The following is a 24,308-nucleotide window of genomic DNA, read 5'->3' as shown; positions in this document are numbered from 1 at the left end:
TCCCTATTATGGCGACTCTACAATTACAGAACTATATATGCAGCACATATACACAGATATACACTATACATGTACACATTATATATACTTTATACATATAGAAACATACACAATATACTATATATACTGTATACAGACACATACACATATATAAAGTATATACACACAGAAACGTTCAGTTTATATACAGTATGCTCACATACATATACGGTTTATGCATATATATTTACACAATATACTGCGCACATGCAGTATACATATATAATAAATACACACACACTGTATACTGTATGTACATGCATATGCAGTACTTCAAGCTGTCATTAATGTTAGAGGGGGAATACATGGTAATAAGAAATGGGGTATGTGAACTTTTGATCAGGGTCATTTGGATGTTTTGGGTTGTCATTATTTCGCTGTGTTCCGGGATATAGTGCGCTGGCGCATGCGCACTAATGGTTTTCGGCTTTGCCCGCAGTTGGGCAAAGCATTCTGTGTGTGCGCAAGGCAAGATTGCTTTGCGCACACGTTAACTAGGGAGGAAAGCGAATCAACGTCAAGTCAACTTCGCGACCAGCGGGAAAGAAAGGGGTTAATAAAAGACCCAAAAACACCGCCCATATGACCCAAAAAAGGACCCGCCAAATTCAGGTGACAGGTTCCCTTTAAAGTGAAATGAATATTCACTGCACTCCACGCCCATGAGCTCATTTCTCTTTAGCAGTGGGCACAAGCTTTAGCCAGCAGCCGGCTCCTGCCTCCCACTGCTCCTCCTCTGTTGCTGGTGCTGGGCAGACCCCCTGACAGGCCCCATAGCAGCTGTGTGGTGTGCCGTTATTAGTGACACGCCACTGGCTGTGGCCCCTGAGGCAGCGGGGGCCCTCTGCAGCTGCCGGCCCTGTATGCCAGCAGATGTCAGTGCCTGGGCCCACTGGAGAATGTTCTGGTGGGCCAGTGCGACCTGGTGTACATGTTTGGTTTCTGCATGCTCATAATGACCTGGAGAATCATCATGGCAGGTCAGTTTTAGCATTTGGTGAACATAGTAAAAAAAAAATAAAAAAAAAATTGTGGAACTACACTTTTTTTTGCAATTTCGCCGCAGTTTGATTTTTTTTCCCATTTTTCAGTACATTATATAGCAAAACCAATGGCGTCAATCAAAAGTGCAACCTGTCCTGCAAAAAACAAGCCCTCACACGGCCATAGTGACGGACAATAACAAAGTTATGGGGCAAAAAACAGAAACACCCAAAGTGGTGAAGGGGTTAATTGATGTGATCTACTGGGTCACTTTATTATTATGGCGGAATTACAATTTGTTTTTCACTATTTCACTTCACTTGGGATTATTTTTCACCCATTTTTCAGCACATTATGTGGTAACATGAAGGGAGACTTTCATTATTACTTTTCCGCCTGCAACAATCAGTCCTTCATGGGAAAATAATGTTTTATGATTTTTGGAAAGGAAAAAGGAAGAAACTTGAAAAATATCCCAGTCTCCAAGGGGTTAAGAGGTGTGACATAGAGGAGATCCCAGGAATATCCATTACACAGCAGCAGGGTGAGTGTCTCCTGCGTCTCCTCGCTCTCTGCCCAGGTCATTAGGATGGTCACCGAAGGCTCTTTCTAGCCTGGAGGGGATGGAGCTGAGGAAACCGTGCTGGAAATCCGCTGTCAGGAACACATAAATGATCGGATTCAGGCAGCTGTTCAGACAAGCCAGGCTGGTAGTGATAGCGTTTACTATATGGTATGTCATGTTATACCAATAATAGATTAAGATTAGATTGTAATCTTCAAAATAGGATATTATGTAATCTCTATAATACAAGTCTATTAGTGGCCAGATGTAATATGGAAACCAGCAGATGAAGAAACACGATATAACAGCGGTGATGATCCTGGAGGATCTCTGAGATCTCTGGGATCTCTTACTTTTTCTAAGTTTGTAGAAAATGGTGACATAAGAGGTGACGATGATGAGAAATGGGATCACACACATTATAATGAATCTGATCCACTGAGTGGTCTCATGTAACTCTCCGTTATAAGGAGATGTGTAATAATAATATATACACCATTCACGTAGAGCACCTACATGGTATGTATACACATAATACACAGCACCGGCCACAGTGACGCTCAGTCCCCAGATGATCGCTGCACTGATTCTCACCAGGTTACGAGATCTATGGACTTTGGCCCAGAATGGCCACATGACGGACACCCAGCGGTCAGTACTCATGGCCGTCAGGAGGAGAACACTGGCGCTCATGTTCACATTAAACAGAAACATGTTCACTATACAATATGCAAAATGTGTCTGGGGTGAGTAATCTTCAGCCCAGTCAGCAATTCTCAAGGGGAGAGATGAGCAGCACAGGAAGTCCGCGATGGCCAGGTGGAGGAACCACACGGCACTGATTGTGTTCTTCATCCTGAATCCGGCAATCCAGATGACTAATCCATTACCGATAATCCCGAGAGCAAAAACAATGCTGTATAATGTAATGGACGACTTCTTTAGAATCTTATTATAATTAAAATAATAATAATATCTCTCGTCGTATCTGCCAGGTGACCTGAGGAGACAGAATAGGGCAGACATTAGGGGAATGAAGAGTTTATAGTCCCATCAGTTTCTCCCTTGTACCTGGAGGACGGGGCTGACATCACAGTGGGGTCACACTGTAGGAAGGTAATAAGGCTAATCTCTCCTTCATTCATGACTTCTTCCTTTCTAACTCTCTTAATCTCCTGGCTCTTACTGAAACCTGGATCCAGCAGTCAGACACCACCGCTGCTGCTGCTCTCTCATATGGCGGACTACATATTTTTCTCATACCCCAAGATCAGACAACAGAGCAGGTGGAGGCGTTGGTCTGCTCCTTTCACCCAAATGTACCTTCCAAGTTATCCCCCAAGTACCCTCACTTGTCTTCCCTTCCTTTGAAGTCCATGCTGTCAGACTCTACGTCCCCTTCTCCATGCGAGTGGCGGTGGTGTATCGTCCTCCCGGCCCCTCATCAGTTCCTGGATCACTTTGCCACCTGGCTTCCACACTTTCTCTCCTGTGACGCCTCCACCCTTATCACGGGTGATTTCAACATCCCCATTGCTTCTCCCCTCTCCCCATCTGTTTCTCACCTTTTATCTCTAACCTCCTCTTTCGGCCTCTCACCCTCTTACCCGCTATCTCTCAGATAACTCTCTTCTCGACCCTCTTCAATCTGGCTTCCGCTCTTTACACTCTACTGAAACTGCCCTCACTAAAGTCTCTAATGACCTACTAACAGCTAAATCTAATGGTCACTACTCCATGCTAATTCTCTTGGATCTCTCCGCAGCATTCGATACTGTGGATCATCAGCTCCTCCTCACTATGCTCCGCTCCATCGGCCTCAAGGACACCGTTCTCTCCTGGTTCTCCTCCTATCTCTCTGACCGATCCTTCACTGTATGTTTTGCTGGTTCCTCCTCCTCTCACCTTCCCCTTACTGTTGGGGTTCCTCAAGGATCAGTCCTAGGCCCCCTCCTCTTCTCTTTGTACACTGCCCCTATTGGACAAACAATAAGTAGATTTGGGTTCCAGTACCATCTCCATGCTGATGACACCCAATTATACACCTCTTCTCCTGTTATCACGCCGACCTTTTTAGAAAACACCAGTGATTGTCTTACCGCTGTCTCTAACATGTCCTCCCTCTATCTGAAACTGAACCTGTCAAAAACTGAACTCCTCGTGTTCTCTCCCTCTACTAACCTACCTTTGCCTGACGTTGCCATCTCCGTGTGTGGTTCCACCATTACTCCAAAGCAACATGCCCGCTGCCTTGGGGTCATCCTTGATTCCGAGCTTTCATTCACCCCCCACATCCAATCACTGGCTCGCTCTTCTTATCTGCATCTCAAAAACATTTCTAGAATTTGCTCTTTTCTTACTTTCGACTCTGCAAAAACTCTTACTGTCTCACTTATTCATTCTCGTCTGGACTATTGTAACTCTCTACTAATCGGCCTCCCTCTTACCAAACTCTCCCCGCTCCAATCTGTCCTGAATGCTGCAGCCAGGATCATATTCCTCACCAACCGTTACACCGATGCCTCTACCTTGTGCCAGTCATTACACTGGCTACCCGTCCACTCCAGAATCCAGTACAAAACTACTACCCTCATCCACAAAGCACTCCATGGCTCACCACCACCCTACATCTCCTCCCTGGTCTCAGTCTACCACCCTACCCGTGCCCTCCGCTCCGCTAATGACCTCAGGTTAGCATCCTCAATAATCAGAACCTCCCACTCCCGTCTCCAAGACTTTACACCTTCTGCGCCGATTCTTTGGAATGCAGTACCTAGGTTAATACGATTAATCCCCAATCCCCACAGTTTTAAGCATGCCCTAAAAACTCATTTGTTCAGATTGGCCTACCGCCTCAACCCAATTATCCCTGTGTGGCCTATTAATAAAAAAACAAACATAATCAGGTTCTTCGCATCATGTTCTCATACATTTTATGCAGTTAATAGCCTCTGTGTCTGTACTGCTACATACTTAGGCAGTTAACTGGTTCATGCAGCTTTACATGAACACCCGAGCCTTACACTATGGCTGGTCCAAATAACTAAAGCAATTGTTACCATCCACCTCTCATGTCTCCCCTTTTCCTCATAGATTGTAAGCTTGCGAGCAGGGCCCTCACTCCTCCTGGTATCTATTTCAAACTGTGATTTGTTATGCTGTAATGTCTATTGTCTGTACAAGTCCCCTCTATAATGTGTAAAGCACTGCGGAATATGTTGGCGCTATATAAATAAAATGATTATATATTTATTATTAATCTGTAATACATATAGCCGTACATCCAGACACCTCCCAGGTAGAGAGGTGGACCATGCACATTCTGGCCACGCCCATTACCCTTTTCTCCCCCCGGCAGGAGGAGTTGTCAGAGGGGCGCTGGCAGTGAGGGACATTCAGCAGACGCCTGAGACTGCCGGGGGTAAACCCAAATCCAGGACTATCCGCTGTATCCGGGACAGGTGGGACTAGAGATGGATCCCGGTGTAACCGGCCAGATTATACCCCCCGCCCAGAATATACCCTGGTTTACAGTGGCCTAGGCCAGATTATACACCCCGACCAGAATATACCCTGGTTTACAGTGGCCTAGGCCAGATTATACCCCCCGCCCAGAATATAACCAGGGTTACAATGGCCAAGGCCACATTATACCCCCCGACCAGAATATACCCGGGTTTACAGTGGCCTAGGCCAGATTATACCCCCCACCCAGAATACACCCGGGGTTACAGTGGCCTAGGCCAGATTATACCCCCCGCCCAGAATATGCCCGGGGTTACAGTGGCCTAGGCCAGATTATACCCCCCGCCCAGAATATACCCGGGGTCACAGTGGCCTAGGCCAGATTATACCCCCCACCCAGAATAAACCCAGGGTTACCATGGCCCACAGAGCCCCAGGCACCACATGGGGCCCCAGGGAGCACACATGGCCCCATAAAGCACACGGGGCCCCAGGCAGCACACCGGGTGCAGAGACAGCAAATAGGGTCGCAAGCAGCACACAGGGCCCTAGGCAGCACATGGGGGCCCCAGGTAGTGCACAGGACCCCTGGAAGCACACAGGGCCCCAAGCAGCACACAGGGGCCCCAGGCAGTGCACAGGGTGGCAGAGACAGCACAGGGAGCCCCAGACAGTACACAGGGGCCCCAGGCAGCATACAGGGCCCCTGGCAGCACACAGGAGCCCCAGGCAGCGCACAGGGGCCCCAGGCAGCGCACAGGGGCCCCAGGCAGCGCACAGGGCACCCAGGCAGTGCACAGGGCCCCTGGCAGCACACAGGAGCCCCAGGCAGCACACAGGTGCCCCAGGAAGCATACACGGGGCCCCAGACAGCGCATAGGGCACAGGCAGCACACAGGGGCCCCAGGCATGTAGCGCACAGGGGTAGAGGCAGCACACAGTTGCCCAGACCTCCCAACTGTCCCAGATCCAGCGAGGCTGTCCCGATTTTGACAGTCTCCTCGCGGTCACAGGGACATTACTTGTTCCACACTGCACTGACTGTGATTCACTGACTGGTTGCTAAGAGTCGTCGGGAAACTTCGAATGGCTGCTTTGTGCACACAGGACCTGTGATGAGGTCACAGGAGGGAGGAGTCAGGGGTCACATGATCAGGAGCCTCAGTGTTTGTAGGACTCTGCTGTGCTGGTTGTCATGGTGCCGGATGAGGGGAAGTTTATGTGTGGGGTCAGGAGGGGTTTACAGTGTGGATGTAGCAAAGCCGTGTGTGTATGAGGTGTACGGAGCAGAGCCGTGTGTGTACGAGGTGTATGGAGCAGAGCCGTGTGTGTACGAGGTGTACGGAGAGGAGCCGTCTGTACGAGGTGTACGGAGCGGAGCCGTATGTGTACGAGGTGTACGGAGAGGATCCGCGTGTGTACGAGGTGTACGGAGAGGAGCCGCGTGTGTACGAGGTGTACGATGCGGAGCCGCTTGTGTACGAGGTGTATGGAGCGGAGCCGCGTGTGTGCGAGGTGTATGGAGCGGAGCCGCGTGTGAATAATGTGTACAGAGCGCAGCCGCGTGTGTACGAGGTGTACGGATCGGCGCCGCGTGTGTGTGGAGCGGAGCCGCGTGTGTACGAGGCATACAGAATGGAGCCGTGTGTACTTGGTGTACGGTGCGGACCCTCGTGTGTACGAGGTGTACAGAGCGGAGCCGTGTGTGTACGAGGTGTACGGTGCGGTTCCGCGTCTGTACGAGGTGTACGGAGTGGAGCCGCGTGCGTTCGAGGTGTACGGAGCGGATCCGCCTGTGTACGAGGTGTACAGAGTGGATCCGCCTGTGTACGAAGTGTACGGAGCGGATCCACATGTGTACGAGGTGTACGGAGAGGAGCCGCATGTGAACGAGGTGTACTGAGTGGATCCGCGTGTGTATGAAGTGTATGGTGCGGAACCGCGTGTGTACGAGGTGTACAGGGCGGAACCGCGTGTGTATAAGGTGTACAGAGCGCAGCCGCGTGTGTACGAGGTGTACGGATCAGAGCCCCGTGTGTACGAGGTGTATCGAGCGAAGCTGCTTGTGTACAAGGTGTACGGAGCGGAGCCGCCTGTGTACGAGGTGTACGGAGTGGAGCCGCATGTGTATGAGGTGTACGGAGAGGAGCCGTGTGTACGAGGTGTACGGAGCGGAGCCGCGTGTGTACAAGGTATGCAGAGCAGAGCCGCGTTTGTAGGAGGTGTACGGAGCAGAGCCGCGTGTGTACGAGGTGTACGGAGCAGAGCTGCGTGTGTACGAGGTATATGGAGAGGAGCCACATGTGTATGGGGTTTTACCGAGCGGAGCATCATGTGTATGGAGCATCATGTGTGGCCATTATACAGTATGGAGCACTGTGTGGCCAATATACTGTATGGAGCATCATGCAGGGCCATTATACTGTATGGAGCATCATGTGGGGCCATTATACTGTGCGCAGCATCATGTGTGGCCATTATACAGTATGGAGCATCATGTGTGTCCATTATACAGTATGGAGCATTGTGTGGCCATTATACAGTAATGAGCATCATATGGGGCCATTATACTGTACGCAACATCATGTGTAGCCATTATACAGTGTTAAGCATCATGTGTGGCCTTCATACAGTATGGAGAATCAGGTGGGGCCATTATACAGTATTGAGCATCATGTGTGGCCGTTATAGAGTGTGACGCACTGTGTGACCATTATACAGTATGGAGCATTATGTGTGCCCATTATACAGTATGGAGCATCATGTGTGGCCATTATACAGTATGAAGCACAGTGTGGCCATTTTACAGTATTGAGCATCATGTGTGGCCATTATACAGTATTGAGCATCATGTGTGGCCATTATACAGTATGCAGCACTGTGTGGCCATTTTACAGTATGGAGCATCATGTGTAGCCATTATACAGTATGGAGCATTGTGTGGCCATTATACAGTAATGAATAAAGTATAACCCGGCACTCAACTTAGCGGTGAAATATTTAGAGTAGATCTATTGATCCCAAAGTATAACAAGACGTTTCGGTCCCAGGCCGGGACCTTCATCAATAACTGTAAGGTGCAAACAAGCATATACAGTATGTCAAAAACTACATGAATGGGATAACGGCAAAAGGAAAAAAATAAAGAGAAAAAACAAAGTATATACAAGAACAAATCAAAGGATAAGCTCATACAGATCCTTGGTGGCTAAATATCAGATCAATATAGAAAAACCATAAGGAGGAAAAAGCACTTCTCAAGGCATAATACAACATATCATATATGAAAAAACATACCGTATAGAGGGATATGTAGTGGTGAGAGACGGCTGTGTAAGCCTACAGAAAAAATAATCGTGATGGTGGTTTTAGGGTGCCTATAAATGAGGCCAAAGTGATATGGAAAAAATGTCTTGATCTTACCAGTAATGATAGCAAGAAATAAATAAGGAAGGAATTCCAATGGAGGGAGGGACATAGCCTGCATAGAAGTATATGTGGAGATTAAGACATGGCCTTAATGAAAGTAAGTGTATAATGTCACAGGAGCAGAGCGCGCTAGCGTGGATAAAGTATGTGGCATATAAAGTACCTGTGTCCCGAGTGCTGCTGCGGCGTCCACCGCTGTAATGTGAGCACGAGGAGGAGGCCATGTCCTGTTTATGAAGGACATGGCCGGTGTATAGTTCCGGTTACCTGTAAGAGGACCGGATCGCTCTGCGCATGGGCGGAAGTGACTCATACAGTAGGCGTGTCTCTAGATGCATTCCACCGCTAGTAAGGAACAACATGGAAGTGCGTTCCACGATTGTGTAATGCGGTGCGCGAATACTGCAAAGGGGGCAAATATGTGGGCGTATCTCCTCAGTGTAATAGTGTAAATGGGATGGATATGAGTATTAAGAACGGGTGAGACTGAAAATGATTGGATATGAGGAGATTATAACGATTATGGTGACGAGGCAGGGAATCTACTGTGACATAGGGGACCATTAGTATTATACAGGTGGAAGGTACCGGGGTGCACTTATAAGATGAGGAGATGACGGAGACTAATTCTTGGAGGACACTGTAAGGCAGAATAGAGAGGTGATAAACGTGCAGGTCTATATTTGTGCAAAGCGGTGTCCGGAGATCAATAGAGGCGACTCTGGAGGAATAGAGAAAATGGTATTAATGCCTACAAACAATAACATACAAATAAATTTATACAAATGCCATCAGATCATACTCTTTATTGAGACCCTTAGGAGAAAGGGTCTCTAGCGTGTGGATCCAGAAAGCCTCATGTTTTTTCAGTAGTATTCACCTATTACCACCTCGCCTGGGTGGTGGAAGTGAAACGATCACCTGATACCTGAGTTGCGATATTGAGTGCCCTTGGGAGTGGAAATGGTTAGGAATCGGTAATAATAAGTTGTTGCAGCGGATTGTGGACTTGTGTTTCGAGATTCTATCTCTAACCTACTGCGTAGTTTCACCGATATAAAGTAAACCGCATGGGCATTTAATCATGTAAACTACAAACAATGATTCGCACATGTAAAAGTCTCTAATATGGAAGGTCTTTCCAGACCTAGGGTGTTGAAATGTGCTGCCCTTCTGTATATTGTTACACTGGGCACAGTGTAAACAGGGAAATGTGCCAGTTTTGGGCTTGGATATGAAACATACCTTAAAAAGGATAACCCCATCACACCAGTATTCTATACCTTACCCAAGATACACAAGGATTTATACAACCCCCCTGGGAGGCCTATAGTCGCCTCCACCGACTCTATTCTGTCCCCCCTGTCCATCTACTTGGCAAAAATTTTAACTCCCATTACTCACACCTCTCCATCATTCCTCCTGGACAAGGGGGCCTTTTTACAGTGTATTTCACTAATTAAGCAGGTACAAGCCAATACTCTATTGGTCACTTTCGATGTCAAAGACCCTTATACCTCTATCCCTCATATTAATGGCATCAACTCCGTCCATCATTCACTCACCACTGCCGATTTTGATACTGACCAGATCAATCTCTGTGTGGACCTCTTAACAACTGTTCTATATAACAACTTCTTTTTGTTTCAGAATACCTTCTTCTTGCAGACGCAGGGGACCGCTATGGGCTCCAATGTAGCGCCCCCTATGCAAATACCTACATGTCCGATTTTGAATCTTCTGTCATCTACAAACATCCTTTATTCATCAGTAACGTTTCCCTCTGGAAACGTTACATTGATGACATATTTTGCATTTGGGGGGCTCATTGGAGTCCCTACATGAGTTTTTTGCTTTACTCAATGCGGCCTGGCCAGGGATTAAATTCACTATGAACTACAACCTTCACACCATCAATTTTCTGGACACCATGGTCCTAAAGGACTGGCTTATTGACCACAGACCTTTACATCAAACCTACAGACAGGAATAGTATACTCCACTACCAGAGCTTTCATCCCCCTCCTGTCAAACACTCCTTCCCCAAGTCTCAGTACCAACGGGTTAAACGTATTATCCCTGACGGCCCTCTGAGAACAAAACGACTCCAGGACATGACCAACAAATTCGAAAAAAGAGGTTATCCTCCTAGTGTTCTTGAACAATCTATGAACCCCCCTCCTACTGCTCCCGCAAACGATACGGGCCAACAAATCCCGTTTGTCCATCTGTGTCACCCGGCCTCGTACATATTACATAGATCCATAAGAAAACATTGGCACTTGTTAGCCACCGCTCATCCTAATGTGCCAGAGTTCAGGGAACCGTTTTTACCCTGTTTTAAAAGACCACCAAATCTTAGAGACAATCTAGTTAGGGCCGACATTGGCCCTAGCGCTCCAAAAAGACAACGTTTCATATCCAAGCCCAAAACTGGCACATTTCCCTGTTTACACTGTGCCCAGTGTAACAATATACAGAAGGGCAGCACATTTCAACACCCTAGGTCTGGAAAGACCTTCCATATAAGAGACTTTTACATGTGCAAATCATTGTTTGTAGTTTACATGATTTAATGCCCATGCAGTTTTCTTTACATCGGTGAAACTACGCAGTCGGTTAGAGATAGAATCTCGAAACACAAGTCCACAATCCGCTACAACCACTTATTATTACCAATTCCTAACCATTTCCACTCCCAAGGGCACTCAGTATCGCAACTCAGGTATCAGGTGATCGATTCACTTCCACCACCCAGGCGAGGTGGTAATAGGTCAATACTACTGAAAAAACGTGAGGCTTTCTGGATCCACACGCTAGAGACCCTTTCTCCTAAGGGTCTCAATAAAGAGTATGATCTGATGGCATTTGTATAAATTTATTTGTATGTTATTGTTTGTAGGCATTAATACCATTTTCTCTATTCCTCCAGAGTCGCCACTATTGATCTCCGGACACCGCTGAGCACGAATATAGACCTGGACGTTTATCACCTCTCTATTCTGCCTTACAGTACCCTCCAAGAATTAGTCTCCGTCACCTCCTCATCTAATAAGTGCACCCCGGTACCTTCTACCTGTATAATACTAGTGGTCCCCTATGTCACAGAAGATCCCCTGCCTCGTCACCATAATCGTTATAATCTCCTCATATCCAATCATTTTCAGTCTCATCCGTTCTTAATACTCATATCCATCCCATTTATTTATTTATTGTTACTACCAAACTTTCCTTCCTCGCCATCACTGAAACCTGGCTCACCCCTTCTGACACAGCCTCTCCTGCTGCACTTTCCTATGAAGGCTTCCACCTTTCTCACACACCCCACCCCAGCAGCAAGCATGGCAGAGGAGTTGGTTTTCTCCTGTCAGATAACTGCTCCTTCACCCCAATCCCACTGCCACCCTCTGTTACCCTCCCTTCCTTTGAGGTGCACTCTGTGCGCATCTATGCCCCCACCAACCTCCAACTGGCTGTCATTTACCGCCCCCCAAGGCCAGCCACCACCTTCTTTGACCACTTCACTACCTGGCTACTTCATTTCCTTTCTGCGGACATCCCTACTATCATCATGGGCGACTTCAACATACCCATTGACACTTCCCTCTCTGCTGCCACTAAACTTCTATCTCTCACTTCCTCCTTCGGCCTCACTCACTCACTGGTCTTCTACAGCCACTCACAAAGATGGTCACACATTGGACCTCATCTTCACCCCCCTCTGCTCCCTATCTAACCTCTCTAACTCACCTCTTCCTCTTTCTGACCACAATCTACTCACATTCTCTTCCCTCTCCACTCCTTGTCTACAATCCCCACCCCACAAACTTGCATACCCTCACAGAAATCTTCAACACCTTGATCTACACTCTCTACACATTCACTCTCTGAATCCCTCCTCCCTCTCACAGACATAAGTTCCCTACACAATGCGGATGATGCTGCCGCTCTATATAACACCACAATAGCTGCAGCTTTGGAATCTCTTGCCCCTCTCACACATACCTGTTATGAACTGGTGGTTTAGGAGCAACATGGGACGAGCTCTGGAGGAGGTGGTACCTGTACTGACCGCAATTCCTGAGCTTAACACAACACTAGAAGTAGCCGTGGGATGTTCCTGTCACTCCCTAGACACCTCATCACAGCCAGAGGACTAACTACCCCTAAAGATAGAAACAGGAAAGCTATCTTGCCTCAGAGAAAATTCCCAAAGGATAGACAGCCCCCACAAATATTGACTGTGAGTGGAGAGGGAAATGACATACGCAGAATGAAACCAGGATGAAGCAAAGGAGGCCACTCTAGCTAGATAGATAGAATAGGACAGAATACTGTGCGGTCAGTATTAAAAAACTAGAAAAATCCACCACAGAGTTTACAAAAATCTCCACACCTGACTAAAGGTGTGGAGGGTAAATCTGCTTCCCAGAGCTTCCAGCTTAACTGAATAAATCCATACTGACAAGCTGGACTAGAAAAAACATAGAATGTGCTGAATGATAAAGTCCACAAAATGTGGACTGCAAAGAACAAAGCAAGGACTTATCTTTGCTGAACTGGTCAGAATATCAGGGAAATCCAAGAAGAGATGTGAATCCAACCAGGAACCATTGACAACTGGCACTGGCTGAAGGATAGAGCCAGGCTAAATAGCCGAGCCAGAATAGACACCGAACCCTCACCAGAGCCCCCAGGCCGATCAGGACGAGCCAAGTGAAAAGCACGAACCAAATTGGCGGCATGAACATGGAGGCAACAACCCAAGAATTATCCTCCTGGCCATAACCCTTCCACTTGACAAGATACTGAAGCCTCCGCCTCGAAAAACGAGAATCCAAAATTTTCTCAACCACATATTCCAACTCCCCCTCAACCAACACCGGGGCAGGAGGATCAACAGAGGGAACAACGGGCACCACATATCTCCGCAACAAAGATCTATGGAAAACATTATGGATGGCAAAAGAGGCTGGAAGGGCCAAACGAAAAGATACCGGATTGATAATCTCAGAAATCTTATAAGGACCAATAAACCGAGGCTTGAACTTAGGGGAAGAAACCTTCATAGGAACATGACGAGAATATAACCAGACTAAATCCCCCACCCGAAGCTGGGGACCAACACACCGACGGCGGTTAGCAAAACGTTGAGCCTTTTCCTGAGACAACGTCAAATTGTCTACCACATGAGTCCAAATCTGCTGCAACCTGTCCATCACAGAATCCACACCAGGACAATCAGAAGGCTCAACCTGCCCCGAAGAAAAACGAGGGTGAAAACCAAAATTTCAAAAGAAAGGCGAAACCAAAGTAGCCGAACTAGCCCGATTATTAAGGGCAAACTCGGCCAACGGCAAGAAAGCCACCCAATCATCCTGATCAGCAGGCACAAAGCATCTCAAATAGGTTTCCAAGGTCTGATTAGTTCGCTCAGTTTGGCCATTTGTCTGAGGATGAAACGCCGAAGAAAAAGACAAATCAATGCCCATCCTAGCACAAAAGGCCGGCCAAAACCTAGAAACAAACTGGGAACCTCTGTCAGACACAATATTCTCCGGAATTCCATGCAAACGAACCACATGCTGAAAAAACAATGGAACCAAATCAGAGGAGGAAGGCAATTTAGGTACAGGTACCAAATGGACCATTTTAGAGAACCGGTCACAAACCACCCAGATCACAGACATCTTCTGGGAAACAGGAAGATCCGAAATAAAATCCATGGAAATATGCATCCAGGGCCTCTCAGGGACCGGCAAGGGCAAAAGCAACCCACTAGCGCGGGAACAGCAAGGCTTGGCCCGGGCACAAGTCCCACAGGACTGCACAAAAGAACGCACATCCCGCGACAAGGAAGGCCACCAAAAGGACCTAGCAACCAAATCTCTGGTACCAAAAATTCCAGGATGACCAGCCAACACCGAACAATGAACCTCAGAAATTACCTTACTTGTCCATCTATCAGGAACAAACAGCTTCCCCACTGGACAGCGGTCAGGTTTATCAGCCTGAAATTCCTGAAGCACCCGCCGTAAATCAGGGGAGATGGCAGAAAGAATCACCCCTTCCTTAAGAATGCCAACCGGCTCAAGGACTCCAGGAGAATCAGGCAAAAAACTCCTAGAGAGGGCATCAGCCTTAACATTCTTAGATCCCGGAAGATACGAGACCACAAAATCAAAACGGGAGAAAAACAGGGACTATCGAGCCTGTCTAGGGTTCAGCCGCTTGGCCGACTCGAGGTAAATCAGATTCTTATGATCGGTCAAGACCACAACGCGGTGCTTGGCTCCCTCAAGCCAATGTCGCCACTCCTCAAATGCCCACTTCATAGCCAACAACTGCCGATTGCCGACGTCATAATTGCGCTCCGCAGGCGAAAACTTTCTGGAAAAAAAGGCACACGGTTTCATCAAGGAACCATCAGAATTCCTCTGAGACAAAACGGCCCCTGCCCCAATCTCAGAAGCGTCAACCTCAACCTGAAAAGGAAGAGAAACATCCGGCTGACGCAACACAGGGGCAGAAGTAAATCGGCGTTTAAGCTCCTGAAAGGCCTCAACAGCTGCAGAGGACCAATTCGTCACATCAGCGCCTTTCTTCGTCAAATCGGTCAGGGGCTTAACCACACTGGAAAAGTTGGCAATGAAACGGCGATAAAAATTAGCAAAGCCCAAAAATTTCTGAAGACTCTTCACAGATGTGGGTTGAATCCAGTCATGAATGGCTTGGACCTTAACAGGATCCATTTCTATAGACGAGGGAGAAAAAATAAAACCCAAAAAAGAGACCTTCTGAACTCCAAATAGGCACTTAGACCCCTTCACAAATAAAGCATTATCATGAAGGATCTGGAATACCATCCTGACCTGCGTCACATGAGACTCCCAATCATCGGAAAAAATCTAAATATCATCCAAATACACAATCATGAATTTATCAAGATAATTGCGGAAAATATCATGCATGAAGAACTGAAATACAGAAGGAGCAATAGAAAGCCCGAAAGGCATCACAAGGTATTCAAAATGGCCTTCGGGCAAATTAAATGCAGTTTTCCATTCGTCACCCTGTTTAATACGAACAAGATTATATGCCCCTCGAAGGTCAATCTTAGTAAACCAACTAGCCCCCTTAATCCGAGCAAACAAATCAGAAAGCAAAGGTAAAGGGTATTGGAATTTGACTGTGATCTCATTAAGAAGGCGATAATCAATACAGGGTCTCAAGGAGCCATCCTTCTTGGCAACAAAAAAGAATCCCGCTCCCAATGGTGACGAAGACGGCCGAATATGCCCCTTCTCCAAAGACTCCTTAACATAACTCCGCATGGCGGCATGCTCTGGCACAGACAGATTGAAAATTCGGCCCTTAGGGAACTTACAGCCAGGAATCAAGTTAATAGCACAATCACAGTCCCTATGTGGAGGAAGGGAACTGGACTTGGGCTCATCAAATACATCCTGGAAATCCGACAAAAACTCAGGGACTTCAGAAGAGGGGGAAGAGGAAATTGACAGCAAAGGAACGTCACTATGTACCCCTTGACAACCCCAACTAGTCACAGACATAGATTTCCAATCCAGCACAGGATTATGCACCTGTAACCATGGAAAACCCAGTAAAACAACATCATTCAAATTATGCAACACCAGAAAACAGCAATCTTCCTGATGTGCTGGAGCCATGCACATGGTCAGCTGAGTCCAATACTGAGGTTTATCCTTGGCCAACGGTGTAGCATCAATGCCCCTCAAAGGAATAGGGCTCTGCAAAGGCTGCAAGGAAAAACCACAGCGTCTGGCGAATTCCAAGTCCATTAAGTTCAGGGCAGCGCCTGAATCCACAAATGCCATGACAGAAAAGGACAATAATGAGCAAATAAGGGTCACAGAAAAGAGAAATTTAGGCTGTACAGTACTGATGGTAACAGACCTAGCGACCCTCTTAGTACGCTTAGGGCAAACAGAAATAACATGAGCAGAATCACCACAGTAAAAACACAGCCCATTCTGACGTCTGAATCCCTGCCGTTCTGCTCTAGTAAAAATCCTATCACATTGCATAGGCTCAGGACTCTGCTCAGAGGATACCGCCATATGGTGCACAACTTTGCGCTCGCGCAGGCGCCGATCAATCTGAATGGCTAGAGACATAGATTCGCTCAAACCAGCAGGCGAGGGGAACCCCACCATAACATCTTTAAGGGCTTCAGAAAGACCCTTTCTGAAAATTGCTGCCAGAGCATCCTCATTCCATTTAGTGAGCACAGACCATTTTCTAAATTTCTGGCAGTATAATTCTGCCGCTTCCTGACCCTGACACAGGGCCAACAAGGTTTTTTCTGCATGATCCACAGAATTAGGTTCGTCATACAATAATCCGAGCGCTTGAAAAAATGCGTCTACATTAAGCAATGCCGGATCCCCTGATTCAAAGGAGAATGCCCAGTCCTGAGGGTCACCACGCAGCAAAGAGATGACAATTTTAACCTGCTGAATGGGATCATCAGAGGAACAGGGTTTCAAAGCAAAAAACAATTTGCAGTTATTTTTAAAGTTCAAAAACTTAGATCTGTCCCCAAAAAACAAATCAGGATTATGAATTCTAGGCTCTAAAGCCGGAGTCTGGACAACATAATCTTGGATACTCTGAACTCTTGCAGCAAGTTGATCCACACGAGAAAACAAACCCTGAACATACATGCCAGCGCCAAAATCCTGAACCACCCAGAGATTAAGAGGGAAAAAAAGACAAAACAGACTGCAGAAAAAAAAATGGCTCAGAACTTTTTTTCCTTCTTTTGAGATGCATTTAATTCATTTTTGGCCAGTTGTACTGTTATGAACTGGTGGTTTAGGAGCAACATGGGACGAGCTCTGGAGGAGGTGGTACCTGTACTGACCGCAGTTCCTGAGCTTAACACAACACTAGAAGTAGCCGTGGGATGTTCCTGTCACTCCCTAGACACCTCGTCACAGCCGGAGGACTAACTACCCCTAACGATAGAAACAGGAAAGCTATCTTGCCTCAGAGAAAATTCCCAAAGGATAGACAGCCCCCCACAAATATTGACTGTGAGTGGAGAGGGAAATGACATACGCAGAATGAAACCAGGATGAAGCAAAGGAGGCCACTCTAGCTAGATAGATAGAATAGGACAGAATACTGTGCGGTCAGTATTAAAAAACTAGAAAAATCCACCACAGAGTTTACAAAAATCTCCACACCTGACTAAAGGTGTGGAGGGTAAATCTGCTTCCCAGAGCTTCCAGCTTAACTGAATAAATCCATACTGACAAGCTGGACTAGAAAAAACATAGAATGTGCTGATCGATAAATTCCACAAAATGTGGACTGCAAAGAACAAAGCAAGGACTTATCTTTGCTGAACTGGTCAGAATATCAGGGAAATCCAAGAAGAGATGTGAATCCAACCAGGAACCATTGACAACTGGCACTGGCTGAAGGATAGAGCCAGGCTAAATAGCCGAGCCAGAATAGACGATCAGTGGAAGCAGCTGCTGACTGCTAAATCCAAGGAGCAGCCATTCGACTTGAAACCACCGGAGGGAGCCCAAGAGCAGAATTCACAAAAGTGCCACTTACAACCACCGGAGGGAGCCCAAGAGCGGAATTCACAACACATACCAAAGCTCGCAAAACCAACAGACAACCCTGGCACACCAGCCTGACCAAAGAACTGAGGTGAGCTTCCAGGGCTGCAGAGCGGAGATGGAAAAGATCCCACTCCAACGAGCACTTTATCACATTCATACAGTCCCTCACTACTTTCAATACCACACTCGCCACAGCTGAACAAACCTACTTCTCGTCTCTCATATCCTCCCTGTCTCACAACCCTAAACAGTTATTCAACATCTTCAACTCTTTCCTCCGTCCCCCAGCACCTCCTCCCTCCCCACTCATCTCAGCTGAAGACTTTGCCTCATTTTTCAAGCAGAAGATTGAGAACATCAGAGACAGTTTTAGTCGACAACCCCCAGAGCCCTTCCTCCCAACTTCCCAGCCCTCCACCTCCAAAACCAACTTCTCCACCATTACAGAAGATCGACTCTCCACTCTACTCTCAAGATCGCATCCTGTGCACTTGACCCGATCCCTTCCCACTTCATCCCAAACCTCGCCACAGTCTTCATCCCAACCCTAACCCATCTCTTCAACCTATCACTAACAACTGGTGTTTTCCCCTCAAGCCTTAAACATGCCTCAATCACACCTATCCTCAAAAAGCCCTCTCTTGACCCATCCTCTGTATCTAGCTATCACCCTATATCACTTCTCCCCTATGCCTCAAAACTACTGGAACAACACATCTACCTTGAACTGTCCTCCCATCTATCTTCCTGCTCCCTTTTTGACCACTTACAATCAGGCTTCCGGTCACACCACTCCACTGATCTGCCCTAACTAAGGTCACCAATGACCTATTAACTGCCAAGAGCAAGCGACACTTCTCTATCCTCCTCCTCCTGGACCTGTCCTCTGCCTTTGACACAGTGGACCATTCCCTATTACTACAGACCCTCTCATCCCTTGGCATCACAGACTTGGCCCTATCCTGGATCTCGTCATACCTAACTGGCCGAACATTCAGCGTCTCCCATTCACACACCACCTCCTCACCTCGCCCCCTATCTGTCGGAGTCCCACAAGGTTCAGTTCTAGGGCCCCTGCTCTTCTCCATTTACACTTTTGGCCTGGGACAGCTCATAGAATCTCACTGTTTTCAGTATCATCTCTATGCTGATGACACACAGATCTACATCTCTGGACCAGATATCACCACCCTACTAACCAGAATCCCTCAATGTCTATCCGCTATTTCATCCTTCTTCTCTGCTAGATTTCTAAAACTTAACATGGACAAAGCAGAATTCATTGTTTTCCCCCATCTCACGCGACCCCCCCCAATGAACCTATCTATTACAGTAAACGGCTGCCCATTCTCCCCAGTCCCACAAGTTCGCTGTCTCGGGGTAATCCTTGACACTGATCTCTCCTTCAAACCGCATATCCAAGCCCTTTCCACTTCCTGCTGCCTTCAACTCAAAAATATTTCACGGATCCGTACATTCCTAAACCAAGAATCTGCAAAAACCCTAGTCCATGCCCTCATCATCTCCCGCCTCGACTACTGTAACCTCCTGCTCTGTGGCCTCCCCTCTAACACTCTCGCACCCTTCCAATCTATTCTAAACTCTGCTGCCCGACTAATCCACCTGTCCCCCCCGCTATTCCCCGGCCTCTCCCCTCTGTCAATCCCTTCACTGGCTCCCCATTACCCAGACACTCCAGTACAAAAGCCTAAGCATGACATACAAAGCATCCACAACCTGTCTCCTCCATACATCTGTGACCTCGTCTCCCGGTACTTTCCTGCATGCAACCTCCGATCCTCACAAGATCTCCTTCTCTACTCCCCTCTTATCTTCTCTTCCCACAATCACATACAAGATTTCTCTCGCGCATCACCCCTACTCTGGAACTCTCTACCACAACATGTCAGACTCTCACCTACCATCGAAACCTTCAAAAAGAACCTGAAGACCTACCTCTTCCGGCAAGCCTACAATCTGCAGTAACCACCGATCGACCAAACCACTGCACAACCAGCTCTATCCTCACCTACTTTATCCTCTGTTATAGACCTGGTGGTTAGGAGCACCCGGAATGACCTGATGGTTAAAACGTAAAACCTGGGACAAGCTCTGAGGAGGTGGTAACTCTACTGACCGCAATCCCTAATCCTATCACACACACTAGAAATAGCCGTGGAGCGTACCTAACTCTCCCTAGACGCCTCTTCACAGCCTAAGAGCTAACTACCCCTAAAGATAGAAATAGGAGCCTACCTTGCCTCAGAGAAATTCCCCAAAGTAAAGGTAGCCCCCCACAAATAATGACTTGAGTTAAGAGGGAAGTGACAAACACAGGAATGAAACAGATTTTAGCAAAGAAGGCCGAATCTTCTCTAGAAAGACAGAGGATAGGAAAGGGAACTGTGCGGTCAGTATTAAAAACTACAAAAACCACGCAGAGTGTGCAAAAGGACCTCCACACTGACTCACGGTGTGGAGGTGCAACTCTGCACCCCCAGAGCTTCCAGCTAGCAAGGAAATATCATAATAGCAAGCTGGACTAGAAACATAGCATGTACTGAGAAATATATTCAAAAACCAATGAACAACAAATGAACTAGCAGGGACTTAGCTTCTGCTGGAGTAGACAGGTCATCAGAGAAATCCAAGAGAGAACTGAACCAGTACTGAGACATTGACAGCTGGCATGAACTAACGATCTAAGCAAAGTTAAATAGGAAAGCCAGCAGAAGCAATAAACGAGGGCAGCTGAGAAAGCCAACCTCAAAGATCAGCAGTTCTACTCAAAGCCACCAGAGGGTGTCCAAGGACAGAACTCACCAAAGTACCATTCACGACCACAGGAGGGAGCCCGAGAACGGAATTCACAACAGTACCCCCCCCCTTGAGGAGGGGTCACCGAACCCTCATTAGAGCCCCCAGGCCGATCAGGACGAGCCAAATGAAAGGCACGAACCAAATCGGCAGCATGGACATCGGAGGCAACAACCCAGGAATTATCCTCCTGACCATAATCCTTCCACTTAACTAGGTACTGAAGCTTCCGTCTCGAAATACGAGAATCCAAAATCTTCTCCACCACATACTCCAACTCCCCCTCAACCAACACCGGAGCAGGAGGATCAACGGAAGGAACCATAGGCGCCACATATCTCCGCAACAACGACCTATGGAACACATTATGGATGGCAAAAGAAGCTGGAAGGGCCAAATGAAACGACACAGGATTGATAATTTCAGAAATCTTATAAGGACCAATGAAACGAGGCTTGAACTTAGGAGAAGAAACCTTCATAGGAACATAACGAGAAGACAACCAAACCAAATCCCCAACACGAAGTCGGGGACCAACACAGCGACAGCGGTTAGCAAAACGTTGCGCCTTCTCCTGAGACAACGTCAACTTGTCCACCACGTGAGTCCAAATTTGCTGCAACCTGCCCACCACAGAATCCACACCAGGACAGTCAGAAGGCTCAACCTGCCCTGAAGAAAAACGAGGATGAAAACCAGAATTACAAAAAAAAGGCGAAACCAAAGTGGCCGAACTAGCCCGATTATTAAGGGTGAACTCGGCCAATAACAAGAAGGTCACCCAATCATCCTGATCAGCAGAAACAAAGCATCTCAGATAGGTTTCCAAGGTCTGATTGGTTCGTTCGGTTTGGCCATTTGTCTGAGGATGGAACGCTGAAGAAAAAGACAAATCAATGCCCATCTTAGCACAAAAGGACCGCCAAAACCTAGAAACAAACTGGGAACCTCTGTCAGACACAATGTTCTCCGGAATGCCATGCAAACAAACCACATGCTGAAAAAATAATGGAACCAAATCAGAGGAGGAAGGCAATTTAGGCAAGGGTACCAAATGGACCATCTTAGAAAACTGATCACAAACCACCCAGATGACAGACATCCTTTGAGAGACAGGAAGATCAGAAATAAAATCCATGGAAATATGCGTCCAGGGCCTCTTCGGGACAGGCAACGGCAAAAGCAACCCACTGGCACGAGAACAGCAAGGCTTGGCCCGAGCACAAGTCCCACAGGACTGCACAAAAGAACGCACATCCCGTGACAAGGAAGGCCACCAAAAGGACCTAGCAACCAAATCTCTGGTACCAAAAATCCCAGGATGACCAGCCAATACTGAACAATGAACCTCAGAAATAACTTTACTAGTCCATCTATCAGGGACAAACAGTTTCCCCACTGGACAGCGGTCAGGTCTATCAGCCTGAAACTCCTGCAGCACCCGCCGCAAATCAGGGGAGATGGCAGACAGAATCACCCCCTCTTTGAGAATACCAGCCGGCTCAGGGACTCCCGGAGAATCAGGCAAAAAACTCCTAGAAAGGGCATCAGCCTCCTGGGATAATTCCGGGGCAGGAGGATCAACAGAGGGGACAACGGGCACCACATATTTCCGCAACAAAGATCTATGAAAAACATTATGGATGGAAAAAGAGGCTGGAAGGGCCAAACGAAAAGACACAGGATTAATAATCTCAGAAATCCTATAAGGGCCAATAAACCGAGGCTTGAACTTAGGGGAAGAAACCTTCATAGGAACATGACGGGAAGACAACCAGACCAAATCCCCAACCCGAAGCCGGGAACCAACACACCGACGACGGTTAGCAAAACGCTGAGCCTCCTCCTGAGACAACACCAAATTGTCCACCACATGAGCCCAAATTTGCTGCAACCTGTCAACCACAGAATCCACCCCAGGACAATCCGAAGGCTCAACCTGCCCTGAAGAATAACGAGGATGAAAACCAGAATTGCATAAGAAGGGCGAAACCAAGGTAGCAGAACTAGCCCGATTATTAAGGGCAAACTCGGCCAATGGCAAGAAAGCCACCCAATCATCCTGATCAGCAGACACAAAGCATCTCAAATAAGTTTCCAAAGTCTGATTAGTTCGCTCGGTTTGGCCATTTGTCTGAGGATGAAATGCAGAAGAAAAAGACAAATCAATGCCCAGCTTAGCACAAAAGGACCGCCAAAACCTAGAAACAAACTGGGAACCTCTATCGGACACAATATTCTCCGGAATGCCATGCAAACGAACCACATGCTGAAAAAACAACGGAACCAAATCAGAAGAGGAAGGCAATTTAGGCAAAGGTACCAAATGAACCATCTTAGAAAACCGGTCACAAACCACACAAATAACCGACATCCTCTGGGACACCGGAAGATCTGAAATAAAATCCATAGAAATATGCGTCCAAGGCCTCTCAGGGACCGGCAAAGGCAAAAGCAACCCACTAGCGCAGGAACAGCAAGGCTTAGCCCGTACACAAGTCCCACAGGACTGCACAAAAGAACGCACATCCCGTGACAAAGAAGGCCACCAAAATGACCTACCAACCAAATCTCTGGTACCAAAAATCCCAGGATGGCCAGCCAACACAGAACAATGAACCTCAGAAATCACTTTACTAGTCCATCTATCAGGAACAAACAGTTTCCCCACTGGACATACGTAGAATGAAACAAGATGTAGCAAAGGAGGCCACTTCTAGCTAGATAGATAGTACAGGACAGAATACTGTGCGGTCAGTAATAAAAACTAGAAAAAGTCCACCGCAGAGAATGCAAAAATCTCCACACCTGACTAAAGGTGTGGAGGGCAAATCTGCTGCCCAGAGCTTCCAGCTTAGCTGAATAGATCCATACTGATAAGCTGGACTAGAAAGAAAAACATAGAAAGTGCTGAACAATTAAGTCCACAACAAGTGGACTGCAAAAGAACAAGCAAGGACTTATCTTTGCTGAACTGGTCAGAATGTCAGGGAAATCCAAAAGAGATGTGACTCCAAGCAGTAACCATTGACAACTGGCACTGACTGAGGGATAAGGCCAGACTAAAATAGCCGAGCCAGAAAGACAATCAGTGGAAGCAGCTGCTGATGCTAAATCCAAGGAGCAGCCATTCCACTTAAAACCACCGGAGGGAGCCCAAGAGCAGAACTCACAAAAGTGCCACTTACAACCACCGGAGGGAGCCCAAGAGCGGAATTCACAACAGTACCCCCCCTTGAGGAGTGGTCACCGAACCCTCACCAGAGCCCCCAGGCCGATCAGGACGAGCCAAGTGAAAAGCACGAACCAAATCGGCGGCATGGACATCGGAGACAACAACCCAAGAATTATCCTCCTGGCCATAACCCTTCCACTTGACAAGATAC

The 24,308-nt window shown here is 47.3% G+C and overlaps 1 protein-coding gene and 1 long non-coding RNA gene across 2 annotated transcripts; both read right to left on the bottom strand.

Moving 5' to 3' along the window:
* Positions 1-228: 228 nt before the first annotated feature.
* Positions 229-2,733, bottom strand: LOC143768207 (C3a anaphylatoxin chemotactic receptor-like). The gene is made up of 2 exons (XM_077256900.1): positions 2,660-2,733; positions 229-2,588 (listed from the first exon to the last, which is right to left on the bottom strand). The coding sequence occupies exons 1-2, from the start codon at positions 2,731-2,733 to the stop codon at positions 1,553-1,555; spliced, it is 1,110 nt and encodes a 369-aa protein (XP_077113015.1). The 3' UTR covers positions 229-1,552.
* Positions 2,734-7,978: 5,245 nt separating this feature from the next.
* Positions 7,979-8,504, bottom strand: LOC143769295 (uncharacterized). The gene is made up of 3 exons (XR_013214330.1): positions 8,477-8,504; positions 8,351-8,392; positions 7,979-8,123 (listed from the first exon to the last, which is right to left on the bottom strand). It is a non-coding gene; the product is annotated as an uncharacterized LOC143769295 (long non-coding RNA).
* Positions 8,505-24,308: the final 15,804 nt, after the last annotated feature.

Source organism: Ranitomeya variabilis, chromosome 4 (genome assembly GCF_051348905.1).
Source record: "Ranitomeya variabilis isolate aRanVar5 chromosome 4, aRanVar5.hap1, whole genome shotgun sequence".
NCBI classification, from domain to species: Eukaryota; Metazoa; Chordata; class Amphibia; order Anura; family Dendrobatidae; genus Ranitomeya; species Ranitomeya variabilis.
The sequence above is the reverse complement of the archived record's forward strand: the minus strand, read 5'-3'. Positions and strand labels throughout refer to the sequence as shown.